General features: G+C 31.4%; 1 protein-coding gene and 3 long non-coding RNA genes across 6 annotated transcripts; 3 read left to right on the top strand and 1 right to left on the bottom strand.

The window, feature by feature from the left end:
• Window positions 1-130: 130 nt before the first annotated feature.
• On the top strand, window positions 131-1,435 carry LOC142236799 (uncharacterized). 2 transcript variants are annotated; one of them, XR_012722201.1, is made up of 4 exons: window positions 135-179; window positions 246-459; window positions 525-880; window positions 945-1,435. It is a non-coding gene; the product is annotated as an uncharacterized LOC142236799 (long non-coding RNA). The 2 variants fall into 2 exon arrangements; XR_012722200.1 differs by having other exon boundaries at window positions 131-459.
• Window positions 1,436-3,849: 2,414 nt separating this feature from the next.
• On the bottom strand, window positions 3,850-5,486 carry LOC142234891 (uncharacterized). The gene is made up of 2 exons (XR_012721738.1): window positions 5,374-5,486; window positions 3,850-5,316 (listed from the first exon to the last, which is right to left on the bottom strand). It is a non-coding gene; the product is annotated as an uncharacterized LOC142234891 (long non-coding RNA).
• On the top strand, window positions 4,441-5,000 carry LOC142234890 (uncharacterized). The gene is made up of 2 exons (XR_012721737.1): window positions 4,441-4,729; window positions 4,787-5,000. It is a non-coding gene; the product is annotated as an uncharacterized LOC142234890 (long non-coding RNA).
• Window positions 5,487-6,458: 972 nt separating the features above from the next.
• Window positions 6,459-13,536, top strand: LOC142234631 (pyroglutamyl-peptidase 1). 2 transcript variants are annotated; one of them, XM_075305790.1, is made up of 3 exons: window positions 6,459-6,618; window positions 6,674-7,280; window positions 13,371-13,536. In XM_075305790.1, the coding sequence occupies exons 1-2, from the start codon at window positions 6,502-6,504 to the stop codon at window positions 7,244-7,246; spliced, it is 690 nt and encodes a 229-aa protein (XP_075161905.1). In that variant the 5' UTR covers window positions 6,459-6,501; the 3' UTR covers window positions 7,247-7,280; window positions 13,371-13,536. The 2 variants fall into 2 exon arrangements, with proteins under 2 accessions (XP_075161905.1, XP_075161904.1); XM_075305789.1 differs by lacking the exon at window positions 13,371-13,536 and having other exon boundaries at window positions 6,674-7,410.
• The last annotated feature ends 10,622 nt before the right edge of the window (window positions 13,537-24,158 follow it).

Consider the following 24,158-nt stretch of genomic DNA (forward strand, 5'->3'; position numbering starts at 1 on the left):
CCACAGTGTTTTTTACTTTGCCGCATCAATAAGGTGAAATGCGAATGATAAAATGAGAGAGGTAGTGTCATTTCTATAAAAAAGGAAATATTCACTACCGATACTTCCATGGAACAAGAAGAAATCCCAATAAACACAGGATGAGCGTTTTTCAAATGCAACACCTCTTCAGTTTGAGGGTAAATATAATTTTCAACATAAATTCAACTTGACTTGAAAAAGCTCATCTTCAATACATCTTCAAGTTGTTTGCGAATTACAACCAATTTGGCAAAATGTTGACGAAAACTTTGAAAATGTGTTGAAGATAATTGGAGAAAACTTTGACAAAACACTACCCTGAAATGCAACGAAAAAACCACATGGTTTTCAATACTACTTTGGTCAACAAAGTTCGTGGAAGAAATACAAAAATGTGGAAATTTTTTAATAATCAATTGAAATTGCTTATAATAATTGGTAAGTAAAACTAAAACACGAAATGAAAACTTTAAGGAAGTCACTAAACTCAAATCTCTTTGCAGAAGACTAAAATATTTGGATGCTGATTCTTGGACACATTAAGAGGCTGGCCGATGAACAATGGTAGTGGCTTATCGAGAAGAGAAAGTTTCCATAAATCAAAGTGCAACCAAAAAAACTTGGTATTTATGCTTTTCCATATCAACAACTACTGGATGATAATTCGCATCACATCGATAGTTTAATTTACTTCGCATCATCGGTTTAATTTGTTATTTTGTGAATTGAAATTGCTGGAAATTTATTCCAATCATCGGGTCATCAAGTTCCTGAAAATTGCCAGTATTTTAATAACAACAATTTTGTAACACCAACGTTCTTGAGGAAATCACGACGTTCTTGGAAGAAATACAAATTGGTAAGTCAAAATAAAAAGTGAAATGAAAACATAATGGAAATCACAAAACTCGATTGTTTTGTAGAAAACTAAAATCATTGGATGGTATATTCTTGGAAGATGTTGGCCGATGAAAAACCAATGAAGGAAACAACAAAGAAAAGTTTTCAGAAAACTTACAAAGTGCAACAATTCCTATATCAAGAACTTCTGGATGAAAATGTGCATTACATCAATTTACATCCCGTCATCAGGTTGATATTTTGTGATTTCCTCTTGCTGGAATCTATTCTAACACACAAGCCAGCAAGTTCCTCGATAGTAATTATTTAAAATTGCCAGCATATTAATTAGTAGTTATTTGACACCAACATTATGGAGGAAATGGAATTATACATGTAAAAATGTTTAAGATATTTAAAGTTGTATTCATAGTTTTATTTATTAATACGTTTAATAAGATAATTACATTTTGATTGGTATTATATTATTATTTTTATATATTATTAATGTTATTTTTAAGATTATTATATTTGTTAACGAAAAAAATAATAAAATTTACAAAATCCCTAGAAATTTAGTATTGACTTTCAGTTAGAACTAGGATTGACTTTCATACAAATTGTGGTTTGAAAGTATTCGCAACAATGCTAATTTTTTATTTTTCTCACGTTGAAAACTGTTTGAGAAATTATTGAGTAGCGATGCATTTCAATTTGAGGATTACAATTGAGAAATTATTGCTATTGTGTTGAATTTTACTGTTGAGGGTAATGTCTGTTTATTGTTGAGAACGCGATTTTCTCAACAATTTCTCAACTTGAATATTACCCTAATCCTTTGAAAAAATGTTTGAAAAATTATTGAATTTTAGTATTTTTCAAACGTTTGTGTTTATTGGGATAACCCAACCCAATTAACACAGGATGAGCGTTTTTCAAATGCAACAACTTTTCAGTTTGAGGGTAAATATAATTTTCAACATAAATTTATTTATTTATCAACATATATGTAACAAAGTCTATGAGACCCTAAAAACGTTACAAGAATGAGAGCAATAGCATTACTACTCCAATAAAAAATAAAAATCTCTTAAAACTAAATTATGTAGTATAAAAAAAAAGATAAAAAAAAATAAAATTAAAAATAAATATAAATAAATAAATATGCATTGAACAAAGAATTACATAAAGCAAAAACAAAAAACATTAAACAAAATAAAAATTTGATTAAATCTTATAATATATAAATAAAAATGTGAAAAAATAAAACCAAATAAATAAAATAAAATAAAATAAAAGTTCCTACCAAAAAAGATCATACTCGTAATACTCTACTATATAAATTCAACTTGACTTGAAATAGCTCATCTTCAATACATCTTCAAATTGTTTGCGAATTACTTCCAATTTGCCAAAATGTTGACGAAATCTTTGAAAAGGTTTTGAAGATAATATGAGAAAACTTTGACAAAACACTACCCTAAAATGCAACGAAAAAACTTTGTGTTTTTCAATACTTATTTGTGCAACGAAGTTCGTGGTCAATTGCAAAAAATAAAAAAAAAATGGAAAATTTTGGACAAATAACCAAATAGTTTATAAAAATAGGTAAGTGAAAATAAAAAATGAAATAAAACTTTAAGGAAGTCACTAAATGTATATCTCTTTGCAGACAACTAAAATTATGGATTCTACGTTCTTGAAAACATTAAAAAGCTGACCGATGAAAAAATGGTGGACAATTAACTGGAACTGCTTCAAATAGTTTATAATAATTGGTACGTCAATATGAAAAATTAAATCAACACTTTAGAGAAGTCACTAAATTTAAATCTCTTTTCAGAAAACTAAAATCTTTGGATGCTACATTCTTGCAAACAATAAGAAGCTGATCAATAAAAATGAGTGGCTTATCGACAAGAAAAAGTTTCCAGAAACATTACAAGTGCAACCAATTAAAATTGTTAAAAACAACAAATTGTTGAAATCAACAACTTCTGGATGAAAATGTGCATCACATCGTCAGTTTAATTCATATGCTATTATCAGTTTAAAATGGATATTTTGTGAATTCCTTTTGCTGGAAATCAATTCTAACACGCGGTCCAGTACGTTCCTTATTTCAAATTGCCCGCATGTTAATAAAAGGAAGGAAATCGAATTATCAATGCAAAAGTGTTTATTAATAATGTTTAAGATATTTAAAGTTTTGTTGTTTGTTTTTTTTTATGTTCTTATTTGTTGATATGTTTAAAAAGATTATTATTTATCAATTGGTATTGTAGTGTATTATCTAGTGTATTATTATATATTTTATATTGATGAAAATGAATAAATTATACAAAATCCATAGAATTTTGGCTTTGACTATCAATTTGAAGTGGGGATATCATTCATACAAATTTAGGTTGAAAAGTATTTGCAACGATGTTAATTTTGAATTTGACTCGCATCGAAAATTGTTTGACAAATTATTGAGTAACGATGCATTTCAATTTGAGGATAACACTTGAGATATTATTGCTAAAGGCCGGTACTATGTTCATTCTTGCGAAAAATTTTTATGGAAACCATTATTTCGCACATAGAAAGCGGCGTTTTTTTAGGTAGCTTGGAGCGCTATTTTACAGGGAGCGATATTGGATTAAGTTGGTGGTTGTTGCTTGTTTTTACAAAATAACATTTTATTTTTCCTTGGGCAATTGATCTGCTATTCCTTTGATCCTTTGTATACCCTGCCAACATTTTTTGAATTTGGGGGCGCTTCTGAGAATCCCCAGTACGTCGAAAACAATCATATACGATATCAAAAACTCGTCGGAAAAGCGCCGTCACTATTGAGAAGTTGTACCACGCCAAGTTACTACAAAAAGGTTTCGCATGAGTGCAATTATTAGGTGCCTTTATAGATCAATTTAGAACGACGCCAATAAGAGACCCTCCAAACAATCAGAAAAAGTACATTTTAAGATAGTGGTAAAAGAATCATTGTGGTCGAGTAAAACACGTTTGTTTAGATATTTATTAATTTGATTAATCATTTACAAATTCTTAAAAATATAACATTTATACCACTATCACATCACATTTAACATAATTTTTTGCATTAATGATGAGGTAGAGTTACAAGTAGCGAGTTACATGTTGCAGCGTCTATCAGCCAGTGTTTTTATTCGATGGAGGCAGCGTGTCTATAAAATATTTGAAAAACAATCACTTCCCTGCCAACATTTTTTGAATTTGGGGACTCTTTTGAGAATCCCCACTACGTCGAAAACAATCATATACGACATCAAAAACTCGTCGGAAAAGCGCCGTCACTATTGAGAAGTTGTACCACGCCAAGTTACTACAAAAAGGTTTCGCATGAGTGCAATTATTAGGTGCCTTTATAGATCAATTTAGAACGACGCCAATAAGAGACCCTCCAAACAATCAGAAAAAGTACATTTTAAGATAGTGGTAAAAGAATCATTGTGGTCGAGTAAAACACGTTTGTTTAGATATTTATTAATTTGATTAAACATTTACAAATTCTTAAAAATATAACATTTATACCACTATCACATTACATTTAACATAATTTTTGGCATTAATGATGATGTTGAGTTACAAGTAGCGAGTTACATCCCTGCCAGCATTTCAAAGTTCCATTTCAACCTCATCGTTACCACAGACTCGTAAATGTCACTTCAACCATCATGAAAAGGTACATCAAAAAGTACATGCAAGTAATTTGCCATCCCTACTGTTAAAAAAGCCATTTTTTTTGTGAAACGCCAAGCGCAACCAGCTTGTTATATTTTAATTAAATAAAAACGAAAATAAAGTTCTGAAAACATAGATTATACGCTTAAAATTGTGAAAGGTATATTGGTGAACAATTTGGTGATTTTCCAAATGGAATAAAGTGATTGTTTTTCAGATATTTTACAGACACGCTGCCTCCATGGAATAAAAACACTGGTTGATAGACGCAGCAACATGTAACTCGCTACTTGTAACTCAACATCATCATTAATGCCAAAAATTATGTTAAATGTAATGTGATAGTGGTATAAATGTTATATTTTTAAGAATTTGTAAATGATTAATCAAATTAATAAATATCTAAACAAACGTGTTTTACTCGACCACAATGATTCTTTTACCACTATCTTAAAATGTGCTTTTTCTGATTGTTTGGAGGGTCTCTTATTGGCGTCGTTCTAAATTGATCTATAAAGGCACCTAATAATTGCACTCATGCGAAACCTTTTTGTAGTAACTTGGCGTGGTACAACTTCTCAATAGTGACGGCGCTTTTCCGACGAGTTTTTGATGTCGTATATGATTGTTTTCGACGTAGTGGGCATTCTCAAAAGAGTCCCCAAATTCAAAAAATGTTGGCAGGGATGTTGCTGCGTCTATAAACCAGTGTTTTTATTCCATGGAGGCAGCGTGTCTGTAAAATATCTGAAAAACAATCACTTTATTCCATTTGGAAAATCACCAAATTGTTCACCAATATACCTTTCACAATTTTAAGCGTATAATCTATGTTTTCAGAACTTTATTTTCGTTTTTATTTAATTAAAATATAACAAGCTGGTTGCGCTTGGCGTTTCACAAAAAATGGCTTTTTTAACAGTAGAGATGGCAAATTACTTGCATGTACTTTTTGATGTACCTTTTCATGATGGTTGAAGTGACATTTACGAGTCTGTGGTAACGATGAGGTTGAAATGGAACTTTGAAATGCTGGCAGGGTTTATTCCATTTGGAAAATCAAAAATTGTTCACCAATATACCTTTCACAATTTTAAGCGTAAAAACTATGTTTTCAGAACTTTATTTTCGTTTTTATTTAAATAAAATATAACAAGCTGGTTGCGCTTGGCGTTTCACAAAAAATAAAATGGCTTTTGTAAAAGTAGTGATGGCAAAATACATTTATGAAGTACATTTTGTACTTTATGATATGCTGCCCCCCATCACAGTAGGATGGTTGTAGTGACATTTACGAGTCTGTGGTAGCGATGAAGATGAAATGGAACTTTGAAATGCTCGCAGGGTAGTTTCGGAACAAAAATATGGCCCGTGTTTGATTTATAAACCCGCACAAATAGTTTTTAATAAATAAATTATTTCTGAATTCACATTGCAAATGGCGCCGTGCTATAAACGTCAGTTTTTCAACACGAAAAAAACAAAGTATCACAAATGGAAAAAATTTCGCAAATTTTTCGCATTTTTTGGTTTTGTATGGAGTTTCAACGCGAAAACCGAACAGAGTACCGGCCTTAATGTGTTGAATTTCAGTGTTGAGGGTAATGTCTGTTTTTTGTTGAGAACGCGATTTTCTCAACAATTTCTCAACTTGAATCTTACCCTAATCCTTTGAAAAATTGTTGAAATTTAGCATTTTTCAAACGTTTGTGTTTATTGGGTTGAAATGCTGGCAGGGATGCTGTAATATGAACATGCATGCCAAAATAATATTTATCAAGAGTGCTACCTATAAACTCACCTTGAGAGTACCATCACAGATACTAAATGTACCAAAAAAAGTCATAATAGTACCATGTTTTGCAACTTTGGCATAATGTCAAACATATGACTTCATTGTTATTATTATTTTTGTGCAAAACAGTCAACTTAATGGCGACCCAATCCCAGCAATGTGAATATGTTGCAGATGCAAAACAAAATCTTATCGTTGTTACAGGCTTTGGTCCATTTTTTGGTCATGAAGATGTGAATGCAAGTTGGGAGGCGGTAAGAAACAACAAATGTAGTTTAAATTTATGAATAATGACTCCTTACATCTAAGGTCCGCTTGCTGCCGGATGACCTAATGGTGGGCAATACCAAATACAGATTGAATAAAATCGAAGTACCTGTTGAATATGAGGCGGTGGATAGAACTGTAGAACAAATTTGGTCAATGAATCCCTTGCTGGTAATACACTGCGGTGTTAATGGTCATTCAACGTGTGTGAATGTGGAAAAGCTTGCCTATAATAACAATTTCTGTAAACAGGACTTCGCTGGTCAATATTTAAAAGAGGCAAAAGCTTGCCTGAAAAATTGTTCCCCCAAAAAGACGGCGATATTCACAAAATTAAATGTAAACAAAATTGTACAAGTGATTAGTGATAATTGTGCTTGTACACCCGATGCTCTTGATTCGAAATTAGTTAAAGTCTCCAAAAATGTTGGAAATTATTTGTGTGGTTATATATATTTAAAATCATTGGATTATGATTGTACACGTTCGCTGTTTGTGCATGTACCACCGCTGGATAAACCTTTTACGGCAGAGAAATTGTCAGAAGTGCTTTTGAAAATAACCGAGGAGTGTATACATCAAATAGTTGATGGAGTGGATAAGAAGGACCAATGACTATAAACCTCCATAGGTTACTAAGGTCCTGCAGGTATTGCAATTGTATTATATAAAACAAAAAAATCGTAATCTAATTAAGTACGTATTATTTATCCTTAACAATGATATAATAAATTTATTTACAAATAAAAATGATTTAACAATATTATGTATAAAAAGAAGATCCCTATTAAGCCAAGTAAACTTTAGTTCCCGTGAGAAAATCATTAGCTATCTATAATGAATTTACATTTACCTCTCAGAAGTGGACACCCACGGTCGTCTAAATTTTTTCCAGTTAAGAGAGATTAATTTTTATTTGTTAATATTGCAAACGTTGCCAAGAGAGGCTTCACTGTATATAAATTTATTTGAAGACAAATTCAGCGAGATGTTATTATCGATTGTTTACCCATCTTTTAAATAGATGACCCGTCCGGCAAAAAGAATAAACGAAGACAATAGCGGGAATTATAAATTTTTTATTTATTTTTATTTTAGAATATTTTTCAATTTTATCCACAATTAATGCCTTGTTCCTGTATATCGAACGAAAACCCATTCGACAGTCACTCGAATTCGAATGAATTTGGGTTTTTCTAATTTTGAAAGTTGGTATCGTTTGTATGAGAATACATCGATTATCAAAAGTGAGTATTTTCAAATTTTTGGCCTGAAAATTCATTCAAATGTTAACAATGCTTTTAATGTTTTCTTGACAAATAACATATTGTATATGTTCGTTTATTACTTGACAACAAAATATGAAGTGTCTTGCCTTCCGAAATAGAGGAACCGAAATCATTTTTTTTCGTTTGGAATACGAAAGAAACCTTTCGTTCGATATAGAGAAGCAGGACATAAAATTATAGTGATGCCCCATGTGATTTATAAATGCACTAAATGATCAAAAGTTGTTCTGACGGACGGTGTACCGCCACGGTGGCCACCTTTGGTAGAATTCTACCAAAAATGATAGATTTTTTTTACTGTTTGGTAGATTGGTAGAATTCTTGATTTTTTTGGTAGATTTTGCAAAATATTTCTCTACAATTAATAGTTACTTCAATTTTCTGTAGAAATATGAAATAATATTTTGACAAAATTTTCTATAGAAATAAACTATCGAAAAATTGTTTATAGAAATATTTTATAGAAATAAAATTTTTAAATAATTTTCTATAGAAGTAAAATATTGCAAAAATTTTCTATGGAAATAAAATTTTACAAAAATTTTCTATAAAAAACACATTTTTCAAAAATTTTCTATAGAAATACCATTTTTCAAAATTTTTGTATAGAAGCAAAATGTTGCAAACATTTTCTATGAAAATAAAATTTTTCAAAAATTTTCTATAGAAGTAAAATTTTGCAAACATTTTCTATGGATATAAAATTTTGCAAAAATTTTCTATAGAAATAAAATTTTGCAAAAGTTTTCTATAGAAATAATAATAAACTTAACCTAACGATTCAGAGTCGTTACAACAGAATCTGAGTCGTTAGGTTCTACTCAATAGTGGGTGTAATGCTTTTGTTGTTTTCAAAAAATTTCCCGATGAAGTCTTTCAATGAAAAGACGAAATATTGAATAAAAATAAATTGAAAACACAGACCTCGATCTCGTTTTTTTTTTATCAATAATTCATTAATTGGGAAGAAATAAACTTTTGACAAAATTTTGTATAGCTGAGATCAAAACAACAAATATGATTGAAGTATAAAACAACAATAACAAAACGAATGAAGTAAGAAAATGCATAAACACTTTTGTAACTGAAATTTTCATTAGGATGATGTTATCGACTGTTTACATTTTTCGAAAATTTTTGTAAGAACTGCATACCGGGCTAATAAGAAACGCATTACTGTATTTGCTACCCGGATGACAGCTACCCCGTCATCCGGGTAGCTGCAGCTAGATTTGCAAGCCTGGCTTAAAGGTACATACCGGCCTTTATTTTTTTCCCTCGGCATCAGTACTGTCCGCTACACGTTATGCAGCTCTAACGAAAATTCATGTTGCTTGTCTATAACGCAGTTTCCGTGCATTTCTTATGAGAAAAAAATCCGAACAATCGATAACAACGTCCCTTGGAATTATCGTTAGCAATGTATTTCTTATGAGTAGCGGAAATTTTTTTACCGGCCTTATAGCTTAAAATTCCGAATTAATTTTTACTTATTACTTAGAATTTATTAAGAATTACATTATTACTATTCATTTCTATATCTTCAACTTTCTTTAAGTACTATTATCAATATAATCTTTTATTTACCTCTACATTAATCGCAAAATCTAATAAAAAGAAAAAAGCAATCATAAGGTAAACAAAAGACTGTAAATGTTATCATATTTTCTTATCACTGCAACGAGGTCGAATAGATTTTGCAAATTTAATGGAATGGTATTTGAAGGTTTTTAGACAATTTTATGTTTTACTTTATTAATGGTATACACATAGCAAAATAACAGTCGTACGATTAAAATCTTTTAGACAGGAATACATTAAGACATCTAAATGTCGGTATGCACCTCCAGCCGAAATTTCCGTTACCCCTAAGAAATGCATTGCAATATATTTGCTAACGAAAATTCCGTGAGGCGTTATTATCGATTGTTTACATTTTGTTCCCACAAGAAATACATTGCAAAACTGTATTGTTGGCACACAAACGAAATTTCCGCCAGTGGTGCATAACAACACCACATTAGGGCTGTTTTCTTTTAGCACTGGATACCCTAAGCCGTGAAGGACTAAAAGAAAACAGAGTACTCGTTTATCCAGGACATCTCCAAAAATATGCAACACTGTCATCAGCTGTTTAAAAACAATCACAGAAAAGAAGTGAAATCTTGCATTTTTAATGTATGAAATTCTTCAATTAGTAATAAATATTTACTGCTGCGATTATTTATGACACTATACCACTTTGAATTACATGTTTTTCGATAAATTAGTCACAATAAAGTGCTATTGTGAATCGATGAAGCGTCACTTTATCAAAACACAATCTGGCAAGATCGGCGCGAATTGCACTGATGAGATGTTCTGGATAGAACACCACAGTGCTGCCGCTACTACTTCAATCGAAGTATTTTGCTTCATTTTCACAAAATTTACTTCGTCACTCCTTCTTCCAAAAATCTGCTTCACATTTTGTTCTGCTTCAAATTTTTAAATGTTCCCCATATTACCTAACTGTTTTTCCTATTCCTTTAATTACGATGAACATAGCGATTTTAATCATTGAATTATTAACCGATTTGGACCAATTTTTGCATAGTTGTTAGAGACCATATACTTACACCATGTACCAAATTTCAGCCGGATCGGATGAATTTTGGTTCTATTAGAGGCTCTGCGAGCCAAATCGGGGGATCAGTTTATATGGGGGCTATATATAATTATGGACCGATGTGGACCAATTTTTGCACGGTTATTAGAGATCATATGCTGAAACCATGTACAAAATTTCAGCTGGATCGGATGAAATTTGCTTCTCTTAGAGTCCCCGCAAGCCAAATTTGGGGGTCCGTTTATATGGGAGCTATACGTAAAAGTGGACCGATATGGTCCATTTGCAATAGCATCCGACCTACATCAATAACAACTACATGTGCCAAGTTTCAAGTCGATAGCTTCTTTCGTTCGGAAGTTAGCGTGATTTCATAAGACGGACGGACGGACATGCTCAGATCGACTCAGAATTTCACCACGACCCAGAATATATATATACTTTATGGGGTCCTAGAGCAATATTTCGATGTGTTACAAACGGAATGACAAAGTTAATATACCTCCCATCCTATGGTGGATGAAACTTGGCACAAGTAGTTGTTATTGATGTAGGTCGGATGGTATTGCAAATGGGCCATATCGGTCCACTTTTACGTATAGCCCCCATATAAACGGACCCCCAAATTTGGCTTGCGATTGCTCTAAGAGAAGCAAATTTCATCCGATCCGGCTGAAATTTGGTACATGGTGTTAGTATATGGTCTCTAACAACCGTGCAAAAATTGATCCACATCGGTCCATAATTATATATAGCCCCCATATAAACCGATTCCCAGATTTGACCTCCGGAGCCTCTTAGAGGAGCAAAAGTCATCCGATCCGATTGAAATTTGGTACGTGGTGTTAGTATATGGTCTCTAACAACCATGCAAAAATTGGTCCATATCGGTCCATAATTTCATATAGCCCCCATATAAACCGATCCCCCGATTTGGCTTGCGGAGCCTCTAAGAGAACCAAATTTCATCCGATCCGGCTGAAATTTGGTAAGTGGTGTTAGTATATGGTCTCTAACAACCGTGCAAAAATTGATCCACATCGGTCCATAATTATATATAGCCCCCATATAAACCGATCCCCAGATTTGACCTTTGGTACATGGTGTTAGTATATGGTCTCTAACAACCGTGCAAAAATTGATCCACATCGGTCCATAATTATATATAGCCCCCATATAAACCGATTCCCAGATTTGACCTCCGGAGCCTCTTAGAGGAGCAAAAGTCATCCGATCCGATTGAAATTTGGTACGTGGTGTTAGTATATGGTCTCTAACAACCATGCAAAAATTGGTCCATATCGGTCCATAATTTCATATAGCCCCCATATAAACCGATCCCCCGATTTGGCTTGCGGAGCCTCTAAGAGAACCAAATTTCATCCGATCCGGCTGAAATTTGGTAAATGGTGTTAGTATATGGTCTCTAACAACCGTGCAAAAATTGATCCACATCGGTCCATAATTATATATAGCCCCATATAAACCGATTCCCAGATTTGACCTCCGGAGCCTCTTAGAGGAGCAAAAGTCATCCGATCCGATTGAAATTTGGTACGTGGTGTTAGTATATTGTCTCTAACAACCAAGCTAAAATTGGTCCATATCGGTCCATAATTATATATAGCCCCCATATAAACCGATCCCCAGATTTGATCTCCGGAGCCTCTTGGAGGAGCGAAATTCATCCGATCCGGTTGAAATTTGCAACGTGGTGTTAATATAAGGCCGCTAATAACCATGCCGAAATTGGTCCATATCGGTCTATAGTTATATATAGCCGATCCCCAATCACACTAAAATTGGTCCGTATCGGTTCATAATCATGGTTGCCACTCGAGCCAAAAATAATCTATCAAAATTTTATTTTTATAGAAAACATTGTCAAAATGTTATTTCTATAGAAAATTTTATCAAAATTTTATTTCTATAGAAAATTTTGTCAAAATTTTATTTCTATAGAAAATTTTGTCAAAATTTTATTTCTACAGAAAATTTTGTCAAAATTTTATTTCTATAGAAATTTTTTTCCAAATTTTATTTCTATTGAAAATTTTTTCCAAATTTTACTTCTATAGAAAATGTTGTCAAAATTTTATTTTTATAGAAACTTAAAACTTAATTATATACGTATTTAATCGGCCTTTTTTAGTTTAATATATACCACGTATGGACTATGTGGTATATATTACGGTGTTAGGAAGTTTTAAGATACCTTGCCATCGGCAAGTGTTACCGCAACCCAAGTAATTCGATTGTGGATGACAGTCTTCAGTAGAAGTTTCTACGCAATTCATGGTGGAGGGTACATAAGCTTCGGCTGGGCCGAACTTACGGCCCTATATACTTGTTCTTTCATAAGAATTACATGGGAAAACTGTATTATTGGCATATAGCAGGAATATTTGCATTCCTGTCGCGTGCCAACAAAGCAGTTTTTCCATTTATTTCTTATGGGAGCAAAATGTAAACAGTCGATAACACACTTTTCGGTAGCAGAAACACCAATGTACATCATATGGGTAGTGTATATTTTGTTGGAGGTGCATTTCAGCCTTATGAATTCTTATGGGAGGAAAATGAAAACAGTCGATAACAATGATTCAACGAATTTTCGGTAGAGAAACCAGAAATGTCTGCTAATCATAAAGTCCGTATATTTTTTATGAGTTGTAGAAATTCCGTCAGAGGAAATAGATTGCAAACTGTATTATTCGTATGCAACAGAAATTTTTGCAAGTCCAATGAAATTTTAGTGAAATAAGAAATGTTTATAAATGTCGTGATGAGTTGTTATCGATTACTTACAATCTAACGAGAATTTTCATTATTTTTTTTTCAGTGCAAATCCTCGGAAAAATCCAAATTTTTATATGGAAAATTTATTTTGGCCATGTATTGTTAAATATGCGTTCTGGAGCGAAAAGGAGTTCAAATTGGACCACTCAAACAAAAACAATAAGATTTCAATATAAATCCTCGAAAAATCGAAATTTTTATATGAAAAACGTATTTTGATCATATCTCTTTATATATGCGTCCTAGAGCGAAAAGGACTTTAATTCGTGACTACCACCAAAAAATTAAACTTTCAATGCAAATCCTCGATTTCTATCGATTTCTTACATTCTAACATGTTCACCTTGCATGGAACAAAATCTTTGCAAGAGCTACATAGAAAATGTTGGATAATCAATGCAAACGAAATTTCGGCAAGAGCTGCATACCCGGCATTAACGAAACTTTCCTGTGACTGAACTCTGTTATCGGCATATAAACGGATTTCCACGTCTTACAGACTATAAGTTTTTCCGGTCGGAATGTCTGTGTTTGTAAAGAATCTTACAGTGTGTCCAATCGATACGACTTCGGACTTAACTTATAATGTGGCCAATATATGGGATATGTTCGACACAACCACTGTCGTCCGCATAAACTTATAGTCTGCAAGGCGCATGAAGTGCATTGCCATGATGCGTTGTTATCTTCTGTTAACATTTTGCTCCCAATAAAAACACATGTCAAAACTGTATACATTAGAAAGACTTCATTTGTTTTTAAACAGTTGATTACAATGCTGAAAAAAGTTTGAACGTTGGGTATCTAGTAAAAAAAAGAAAACAAGCGCATTTAAGCATTTATTCGTATGCCAAAATATAGACTAAGCGCATGGACCATTTGAGGTGTAGTTGCGTTCACCAGTTGCATGACATGATCTTCAAACATTAAATTATATTAACTGTACTATCGACTGGCATACATATTTCATGAATTTTTCTGAATTTTATGTGTTTTTTAATCAACCTTTACACGATGAAACTGTTTTATCGACCTTTACTGATAAATGAGGAATGGCCAATATGCAATCGTAACCACGATGTCATTGAAAGCTGTCATATTGATATACAATAAGAATTTTCGCTAGAACTGCAAACGGGCTTACAGGATCAATAAGGAAACAGTCGAACACGACTTCCTATCACGATGTTATTGAAAGCTGTCATATTGATATACAATAAGAATTTTCGCTAGAACTGCAAACGGGCTTACAGGATCAATAAGGAAACAGTCGAACACGACTTCCTATCAAAACTTCTACAGTAGTATATATCTGGCTTAAGCCAGATATGTTATCGATCTCGTGAAATATTACCAGCGATATCTATATAAAAAGACTTCGACTTATTTCCAAGTGACAATTCTTTAATTGTTTGTATTTTTTTTACTATTCCCTTGAGGTCGTCGTCTAACAATGACAAATTATTATTTAATTCCTTCGCTATTGTAGTTTAATCACATTTAAATACATTCCATTATAACAAGAGGCCCATTTACACCTACATAACAATGGGACGTAAAATCACACCGGAATACCTATAAGTGTTCAAAGCAAACCCCGATTCATACACTGCACAAAAACAAAAGGAGCAACAATTTTCTAAGAAATGATCCGCACTACGGTAGTCGACAAGTGAAGATAAAGTTCGAACGATAGACAAAATTTTCTATAGAAATAAAATTTTTACAAAATTTTCTAAAGAAATAAAATTTTCTATAGAAATAAAATTTTTACAAAATTTTCTTTAAAAAAAAATTTTACAAAATTTTCTATAGAAATTAAAATTTGACAAAATTTTGTATAAATGCTATCTCAAGGGCATTTAGTAAGACAGGAATATATTTCCTTAATGTAATGTCGCATCTATTGCCTTTGGACATATTGGCCAAACAGTCAGCCGCAACAAGGACTGTACGGATGCGCGACCTATAGCTTTGGTCGTAAAAATCGTACGATCATAGTTCAGACCTCAAATAAATACTCGATGTGTCAAACATAGTGGATTATACTCTGATGAAACCGCTTTTTGACAAAAACTTTCGTACTCTAATCCCAAACAGTTATACATGCTTGAGACAATTTTGACCAAAATTTTCTACATAAATTAAAATTTAGACAAAATTTTCTATACAATAAAATTTTTGCAAAATTTTCTAAAGAAATAAAATTTTCTATAGAAATAAAATTTTGACAAAATTTTCTATAGAAATAAAATTTTGACAAAATTTTCTATAGAAATTAAAATTTGACAAAATTTTGTATAAATGCAATATAACATATAACTTTCTAACAAAAAACATTTTTGTCTATATAAATAAAATTTTGATAACATTTTTCTATAGAAATAAAATGTTGACAAAATTTTCTATAGAAATAAAATTTTGAAAAAATTTTCTATATAAATAAAATGTTGACAAAATTTTCTATAGAAATAACATTTTGAAAAAATTTTCTATATAAATAAAATTTTGATAACATTTTTCTATAGAAATAAAATTTTGACAAAATTTTCTTTAGAAAAAAAAAATTACAAAATTTTCTATAGAAATTAAAATTCGACAAAATTTTGTATACATTCAATATAAAATATAACTTTCTAATAAAAAACATTTTTTATACTAATTACAAAAATTTGATCAACAATTTCAAAATAAGATTTTTTAATTTGGTAGATTTTTTTTATTTTTGGCACGAGTGGCAACCACTGTTGCTACATTTGGTAGAATTCTACCAAAAATGGTAGATTTTTCCTCTCTAACTAAGAGGTACTTCATAAAATTTTATAGAAATATTTTTTTTTGTTTTTTCTATAGAAATAAAATTTGGAGAAAATTTTCTATAAAAAAAAATGACAAAATTTTCTATAGAAATAAAATGTTGACAAAATTTTCTCTAGAAATAAAATGTTGACAAAATTTTCTATAGAAACAAAATTTTGACAAAATTTTCTATATAAATAAAATTTTGATAACATTTTTCTATATAAATAAAATTTTGATAACATTTTTCTATAGAAATAAAATTTTGACAAAATTTTCTATAGAAATAAAATTTTGACAAAATTTTCTATAGAAATAAAATTTTGAAAATTTTGTTAGAGGTACATACCAGCCTTAAGAAAATGCCATTGAGCGTTATAATCGACTGTTTATATTTTGCTCGCATAATGCGCTTTACAGACTATCAGTTATTCCGGAACGTAATGTCGGTTTTTGTAAAGAATCTTACAGTGTGTCGGATCGATACGACTTGTCGGCGATGACTAAATAATCGGTAAATGTGTTATCGATCCCATAAACATGCAGCAGTATCGAATATGCCTTCGGACCAGAGAATGAAGCCGACTCATTTTTGTCGGCGGAGGCTAATACTAATTTTTTGTCTCCGGCGGTGGCGGCTTGATGGCTAAGCCGATATAAATTTGTCTTATCGACGGCGGCCAATTATCCATAATAAAATCAATTTGATGTTATCCGAATGGTAATGAGATTAGTTGTACAACTTATCTTGCAATCACATTTACACATAATTCAAATGTTCTGAGCCAAATTTTTGCAAAATTATTATACACCCTCACAAAAAAACGCTTCTGTAATATATACTCCCAAACATATTTTGCTTCAAGCATATACATTTTTGGGTATTGCCCAAACATTTATATGTTTGATCTCTACCAATATATAATATGTTTGAAAGCATATTGGTCTAAACAATATATGTTTGGGTAGTCTAAGTTCCAAACATTTTGTATTTTTGCATCCAAATTCAATAATGTTGTCTTCCAAAAAACAATATGTTATTATGTGACCATATAATATGTTTGGAAGCATTTTGCACCCAAAAATATTATATGCTTAAAAAAAATCTCCCAAACAATATTGTGCTCAAAATTTTATTTATTTATTTATATATTTACAATCATAATGAACTATGAAAATAAACAGGTAATATAGGTGCTAACAACATAGGTTTTCGACCTGAATGCTCAAAATTTTGTTTCTGCCCAATTGTATATTCCCCGACATCTTTCTCACTTCCACGAGATGTTTTAGTTCTTAGCACCTTTTTCTGTAATACAAACATTGTAGAAGAAATTATTCAATTTTTTTTATTTTAATTTTACCTTTTGCCGGACGGGGATTCGAACAGCGGACCACACAGTTTGTAAGGATCAAAGAAGTAGCTGATCAATTGCCCAAGGAAAAATAAAATGTTAATTTTGTAATAACAAGCAACAACCACCAACTTAATTCAATATCGCTCCCTGTTAAATAGCGCTCCAAGCTACTAAACACATATATGTTTATAGGCTATTTCTAAATTAATATATGTTTGCATCCAAGCATATTATATTTACAAACATTTTATGTCCCAAACATAATATGTTCTAACATATTAACATATATGTCCCAAACATGTTATGCTAGTTTATGAACATTATATGCTTGCACTCAAAAATATTGTGTTTAAAAATTTGTGTTCCAAACATATAATGTTTATAGCCAAACATATGAAAAACAGTCTTTTTCATCCGTGTAGCAACTTGATACTGACGGATTTTGGGTGGAAAGTTAAACATTTTGACAAAAAATGCAACCATTATTAATAACTTTTTCTGATTCAAATCAATATTTTTGATTAATTGGCGGCTAACTTTGAGTCGACGAATTCGGCGACGGCTTCATTCTCTGCTTCGGACTTAACTTATAATGACATATGTTCGACACGAACACTGTCGTCCGGAATAACTGAAATACATAAAGGCTGTTTTCTTTCAGCGCTCGATGCAACATTTGTATGGGCTATCCAGAACATCGTTGCACTGGTGTTCTATCTAGAACATCTCATCAGTGCAAGTCGCGTCGGTGTTGCCAGATTGCATTTTGGTAAAGTGACGCTTTTTAGATTCACAATAGCAAATTTTTTTCGACTAATATATCGAATAACTTGAGATTCAAAGTGGTAAAGTACCATAAATAATCGCTGCAGTAAATATTTATTACTATTTAAGCTTTTCATACATTAAAAAAGTAAGATTTCACTTGTTTTCTCTGATAGTTTTTAAACAGCTGATGGCAGTGTTGTATATTTTTTGGAGATGTCCTGGATAAACGAGTACTCTGGTTTCTTTTAGTCTGTGACTGCTTAGGGTATTCAGTGCTAAAAGAAAACAGCCCTATAGTGAAGCTAAAATACATCCCGGTATGCACCTCTAACGGAAATTTCGTTTGCACGTCAATATCACAGAATTTCTTATTGGAGCAAAATGTAAAAATCGATAATAACGTTTCACAGAATTTTCGTTAGCAAATATATAAAGGGTGATTCTTTTGAGGTTAGGATTTTCATGCATTAGTATTTGACAGATCACGTGGGATTTCAGACATGGTGTCAAAGAGAAAGATGCTCAGTATGCTTTGACATTTCATCATGAATAGACTTACTAACGAGCCACAACGTCGAATTTTCAGTGAATGGGCCCTAGAAAAGTTGGCAGAAAATCCGCTTTTTTATCGACAAATTTTGTTCAGCGATGAGGCTCATTTCTGGTTGAATGGCTACGTAAATAAGCAAAATTGCCGCATTTGGAGTGAAGAGCAACCAGAAGCCGTTCAAGAACTGCCCATGCATCCCGAAAAATGCACTGTTTGGTGTGGTTTGTACGCTGGTGGAATCATTGGACCGTATTTTTTCAAAGATGCTGTTGGACGCAACGTTACGGTGAATGGCGATCGCTATCGTTCGATGCTAACAAACTTTTTGTTGCCAAAAATGGAAGAACTGAACTTGGTTGACATGTGGTTTCAACAAGATGGCGCTACATGCCACACAGCTCGCGATTCTATGGCCATTTTGAGGGAAAACTTCGGAGAACAATTCATCTCAAAAAATGGACCGGTAAGTTGGCCACCAAGATCATGCGATTTGACGCCTTTAGACTATTTTTTGTGGGGCTACGTCAAGTCTAAAGTCTACAGAAATAAGCCAGCAACTATTCCAGCTTTGGAAGACAACATTTCCGAAGAAATTCGGGCTATTCCGGCCGAAATGCTCGAAAAAGTTGCCCAAAATTGGACTTTCCGAATGGACCACCTAAGACACAGCCGCGGTCAACATTTAAATGAAATTATCTGCAAAAAGTAAATGTCATGGACCAATCTAACGTTTCAAATAAAGAACCGATGGGATTTTGCAAATTTTATGCGTTTTTTTTTAAAAAAAGTTATCAAGCTCTTAACAAATCACCCTTTAGAAGTGTTTTTTTTATGGGTAGAGGAAATTTTGCTAGAGATGCATACCGGCCTTAAGAGCGGGCGGTGGGGATAAAATCAATCATTGAAATACTTGAGGGGTATGTCCTGATATGAATTTCTTTACACACTTGGAACAATGCAAATTTTCCCAGTGTTAAGGGCTAATGAAAACCAAATCGAAGGGGTTGCACTTGTAACCAATGGACAACATTCAAACACCAACAAACACATTTCTTAATGGAATGGCGGAAGATTTCTTAAAAAAGTGGGTATTGTAATATCTTCTCTGGTTTCTTTTGCGCTTTGTCGCATCGAATGTTTATACACATAATGACCGCTATGACAAATCCAAGTCAAAACATTGACTAGCTAGAGCATTGGTGCTAGATGATGGGGTATGATGGAGGCCAATGAATTTTTCGAAAGCGAAGACAGGAAATCCTAAGAAATGCCAAATCAATGGCAGAAGTTTAGTGCATAAGACAATAGACACACACAACAAGAAATCGGAATTGGAAAAACAACATGACATAAAATCCAATGGTAATAAAACCGTTTTGTGTGTGCTTTAAACTGTAGTACTTAGATTGTAGGATTAATTTAATATGTTTTTGCTATTTTTTAGATTTAGTCGAATAGGAAAGGCCACTATTGTCCACAAAATCGAATACGAAAGGCACAAAATCAAGTAAATATTTTCGAAAAGTTTTGTTTATGCAAATTTCATTTGCTTATCAATAATCCCGCATTTCTTATGGCAGCAAAAAATAGTCGATAATAACGGTTCACATAATTTTCGTTAGGAAAAATGGCAATGCATTCCTGTAGGCTTAAAGCCAGTATGCAAGAGTATATCTAATGTGTGGCGAAATTGTGTTCCTGTCATGGAAATGAAATTTTTGGCTTCATGATAATTGTAAATTTTGTTCCTAAAATCTCTGTATGGAACTTCGGCGTAAATTGGGATAAGGTTTTGTAAAATCAATTTTGTTGGCGAAATTGCTATTAGGACTATGTTTTCGATTGTTTATATTTTATCCTATTACCGCTACCCATGAGAAATACATAGCCATTTTTGCTAACGAAAACTCCGGAGACTTTATTACCGACTGTGTCCATTTTGCTCCCACAAGCTCGGTGTGCACTTCTAGCGAAAATTCCTATTGGTAGTCGGTATGGAAGGTTTACCATGTGTTTCTTGTTGGAGAAAATTTAAGCAATCGATAACATCGTAGCAACAAAAATTTCCGACACTGGGCTATAAGTAATACATGGTAGTACTGTGAAAAGAAATAAAATTTTATGCTACATATCATTAAGAAAATTTTACCATGTGTTTCTTTGGACCACACATGGATCTCTAAAAGAAATTTTGTTTGTGTTTTGTTCTGTATTTCTTATGACACCAATATTGTAAACAATTGATAATAACATGTCGAGGAATTTGGGATAGCGAAAACTTCTGCTCGAAGTGCATACCGGCCTTAAGTCCCAACTTCTTAAGGGTAACAGAAATTTCTTTAGAGGTTCAGTGAAATTTCAGCTCTATGGATCTTAAGTCCGGAGAATTAAAAATTCCTATTGGTCGCCGGTAATGCAGTTTTCCCTGACATTTCTTATAGGAGACAATTTAAACAACCGAACTGTCTTGACAATTCGCTAGAGGGCTATGGCTCAGTATGCAGCCCGTGTGTAAATTCATGTTTCTTGCCACTAATGCAGTTTTGCCATGTATTTCTTTTGTGAAAAAAACGTAAACAATCGATAACAACGCCTCACGTAGCTGTTATAATAAAATTACCAATGCATTTTTTGTGGTTAAAGGATATTTAATTAAAGGTGCAAACCGGGCTCGTAATGAACATTTCGTTATCGGTATATACCTGAGACAAATTGTGCGTTTTTATCTTTAAACCTCAATTATAACAAAGACTTATATGAAACGGGAGTCTCCTCTATAGCGGCGCAAAGTGTTCTTTGTGGGAGAAAGTGTATATAGTCGATAATATCGTTTTCAACCTCAATTATAGCAGAGTTCCTTATGTGTCTCGAAAGAATTTCTTATTTGTGGTGAAAGAGTTTCTTATGTGTAACACGAATCGAATCTACAGAGGTCCATACTGCTCTTAGCGAGAGAAAGTCGATAATATCGTACTAAAGAATATTTATAAAGCAAAAATGCATTTAGATAGTAGAAACTTCGTCACACGTTAATAAAGCCTACAATTAGACGTGGAATTCTAACAGCAATATTTTATTTCTATGGAAAATTTTGTCATAATTTATTTTTATAGAAAATTTTGTCATAATTTTATTTCTATAGAAAATTTTGTCAAAATTTTATTTCTATAGAAAATTTTGTCAAAATTTTATTTCTATAGAAAATTTTATCAAAATTTTATTTCTATAGAAATTTTTGTCAGCATTTTATTTCTATAGAAATTTTTGTCAATATTTTAGTTCTATAGAAATTTTTGTCAAAATTTTATTTCTTTAGAAAATGTTGCCAAAATTTTATTTCTTTAGAAAATATTGTCAAAATGGTATTTCAATAGAAAATTTTGTCAAAATTTTATTTCTATAGAAATTTTTGTCAAAATTTTATTTCTATAGAAATTTTTGTCAGCATTTTATTTCTATAGAAATTTTTGTCAATATTTTAGTTCTATAGAAATTTTTGTCAAAATTTTATTTGTTGTTGCTGTTTTTTTTTTATTTTAGCTTAAAACCATGCATTGACTAAACTACAAGTGTAGCTTAACCAACAGAGGAAAAGAATGTTTGTCAAATTTATTTGGGCAAAGCCCTATAGACTGCACGATGGTTGGATGGACGCACGTTTCGGAATTACCACATTTCTCATCAGCATCTACTTGCAGCAAAACTATCAACCAATAAGAATAAATTCAGGCAGTTCATTATACCCAACCACACTTGAACCTTCCGAAAAAAGGTTTTACATGATAGCCGGCTTATGCCGAAATAAATTCGTACAAACATAACTCTTTTCCTTTGCCACCGTCAAATCATCTTTTTGAGTGCAGTTGGCTGGGTTTATTTTGAGCGTGCTTCCTCTTCTTTCTTTCATTCGTTTTGTTTTGTTATTGTATGGTTTTAAGCTGAAATCAAAAAAACAACAACAATGATTAAAGAACAAAACGAATGAAAAAAAAAATTATTTCTTTAGAAAATGTTGCCAAAATTTTATTTCTCTAGAAAATTTTGTCAAAATGGTATTTCTATAGAAAATTTTGTCAACATTTATTCTCTATAGAAAATTTTCTCAGAATTTTATTTCTATACAAAATTTTCTCAAAATTTTTGTTCTATAGAAAATTTTGTCAATATTTTATTCTTAAAGAAAATGTTATCAAAATTTTATTATAGAAAATTTTGTCAAAATTTTATTTTTATAGAAAATTTTGTCAAAATTTTATTTCTTTAGAAAATTTTGTTCCAACTACTTTGCTAAACAAACCTATGACTCAAGAGCAAAATGTTATTTTTGGATGGTGGCCATGTAACATGTTTGTCGCAAAAATGTTGTTTTCTCGCCAAACATAACATGCTTTCCGAAAACAGATACATAATCCCCGAGAAAATAAAATGGTTGCAGCGAACATGTTACATGGTCACCATCCACAAATAACATTTTGCTCTTGAAACATGTTTGAGGTGATCATATTTCTTCTCTGGTTGTACCATATTTCCTCAACTCTGGCGTACACATAAAAATTTTGTCATAATTTTATTTTTATAGAAAATTTTGTCAAAATTTTATTTCTATAGAAAATTTTGTCAATATTTTTATTTCTATAGAAAATTTTATCAAAATTTTATTTGTATAGAAAATTTTGTCAATATTTTATTCCTATATAAAATTTTGTCAACATTTTATTTCTATAGAAAATTTTGTCAAAATTTTATTTCTATAGAAAATTTTGTCAAAATTTTATTTCTATAGAAAATTTTGTCAAAATTTTATTTCTATCTTGTCAAAATTTTATTTCTATAGAAAATTTTATCAAAATTTTATTTCTATAGAAATTTTTGTCAGCATTTTATTTCTATAGAAATTTTTGTCAATATTTTAGTTCTATAGAAATTTTTGTCAAAATTTTATTTCTATAGAAAATTTTATCGAAATTTTATTTCTATAGAAAATTTTATCAAAATTTTATTTCTATAGAAAATTTTGTCAAATTTTCATTTCTATATAAAATTTTGTCAATATTTTATTTCTATATTAAAATTTTGTCAAAATTTTATTTCTATAGAATATTTTGTCAAAATTTTATTTCTATAGAAAATTTTGTCAAAATTTTATTTCTATAGAAAATTTTGTCAAAATTTTATTTCTATAGAAAATGTTGTCAAAATTTTATTTCTATAGAAAATTTTGTCAAAATTTTATTTCTATAGAAAATTTTGTCAAAATTTTTATTTCTATAGAAAATTTTATCAAAATTTTATTTCTATAGAAAATTTTGTCAATATTTTATTTCTATATAAAATTTTGTCAAAATTTTATTTCTAT

The sequence above is a fragment of the Haematobia irritans genome, chromosome 4 (genome assembly GCF_050003625.1).
Source record: "Haematobia irritans isolate KBUSLIRL chromosome 4, ASM5000362v1, whole genome shotgun sequence".
Classification (NCBI taxonomy): domain Eukaryota; kingdom Metazoa; phylum Arthropoda; class Insecta; order Diptera; family Muscidae; genus Haematobia; species Haematobia irritans.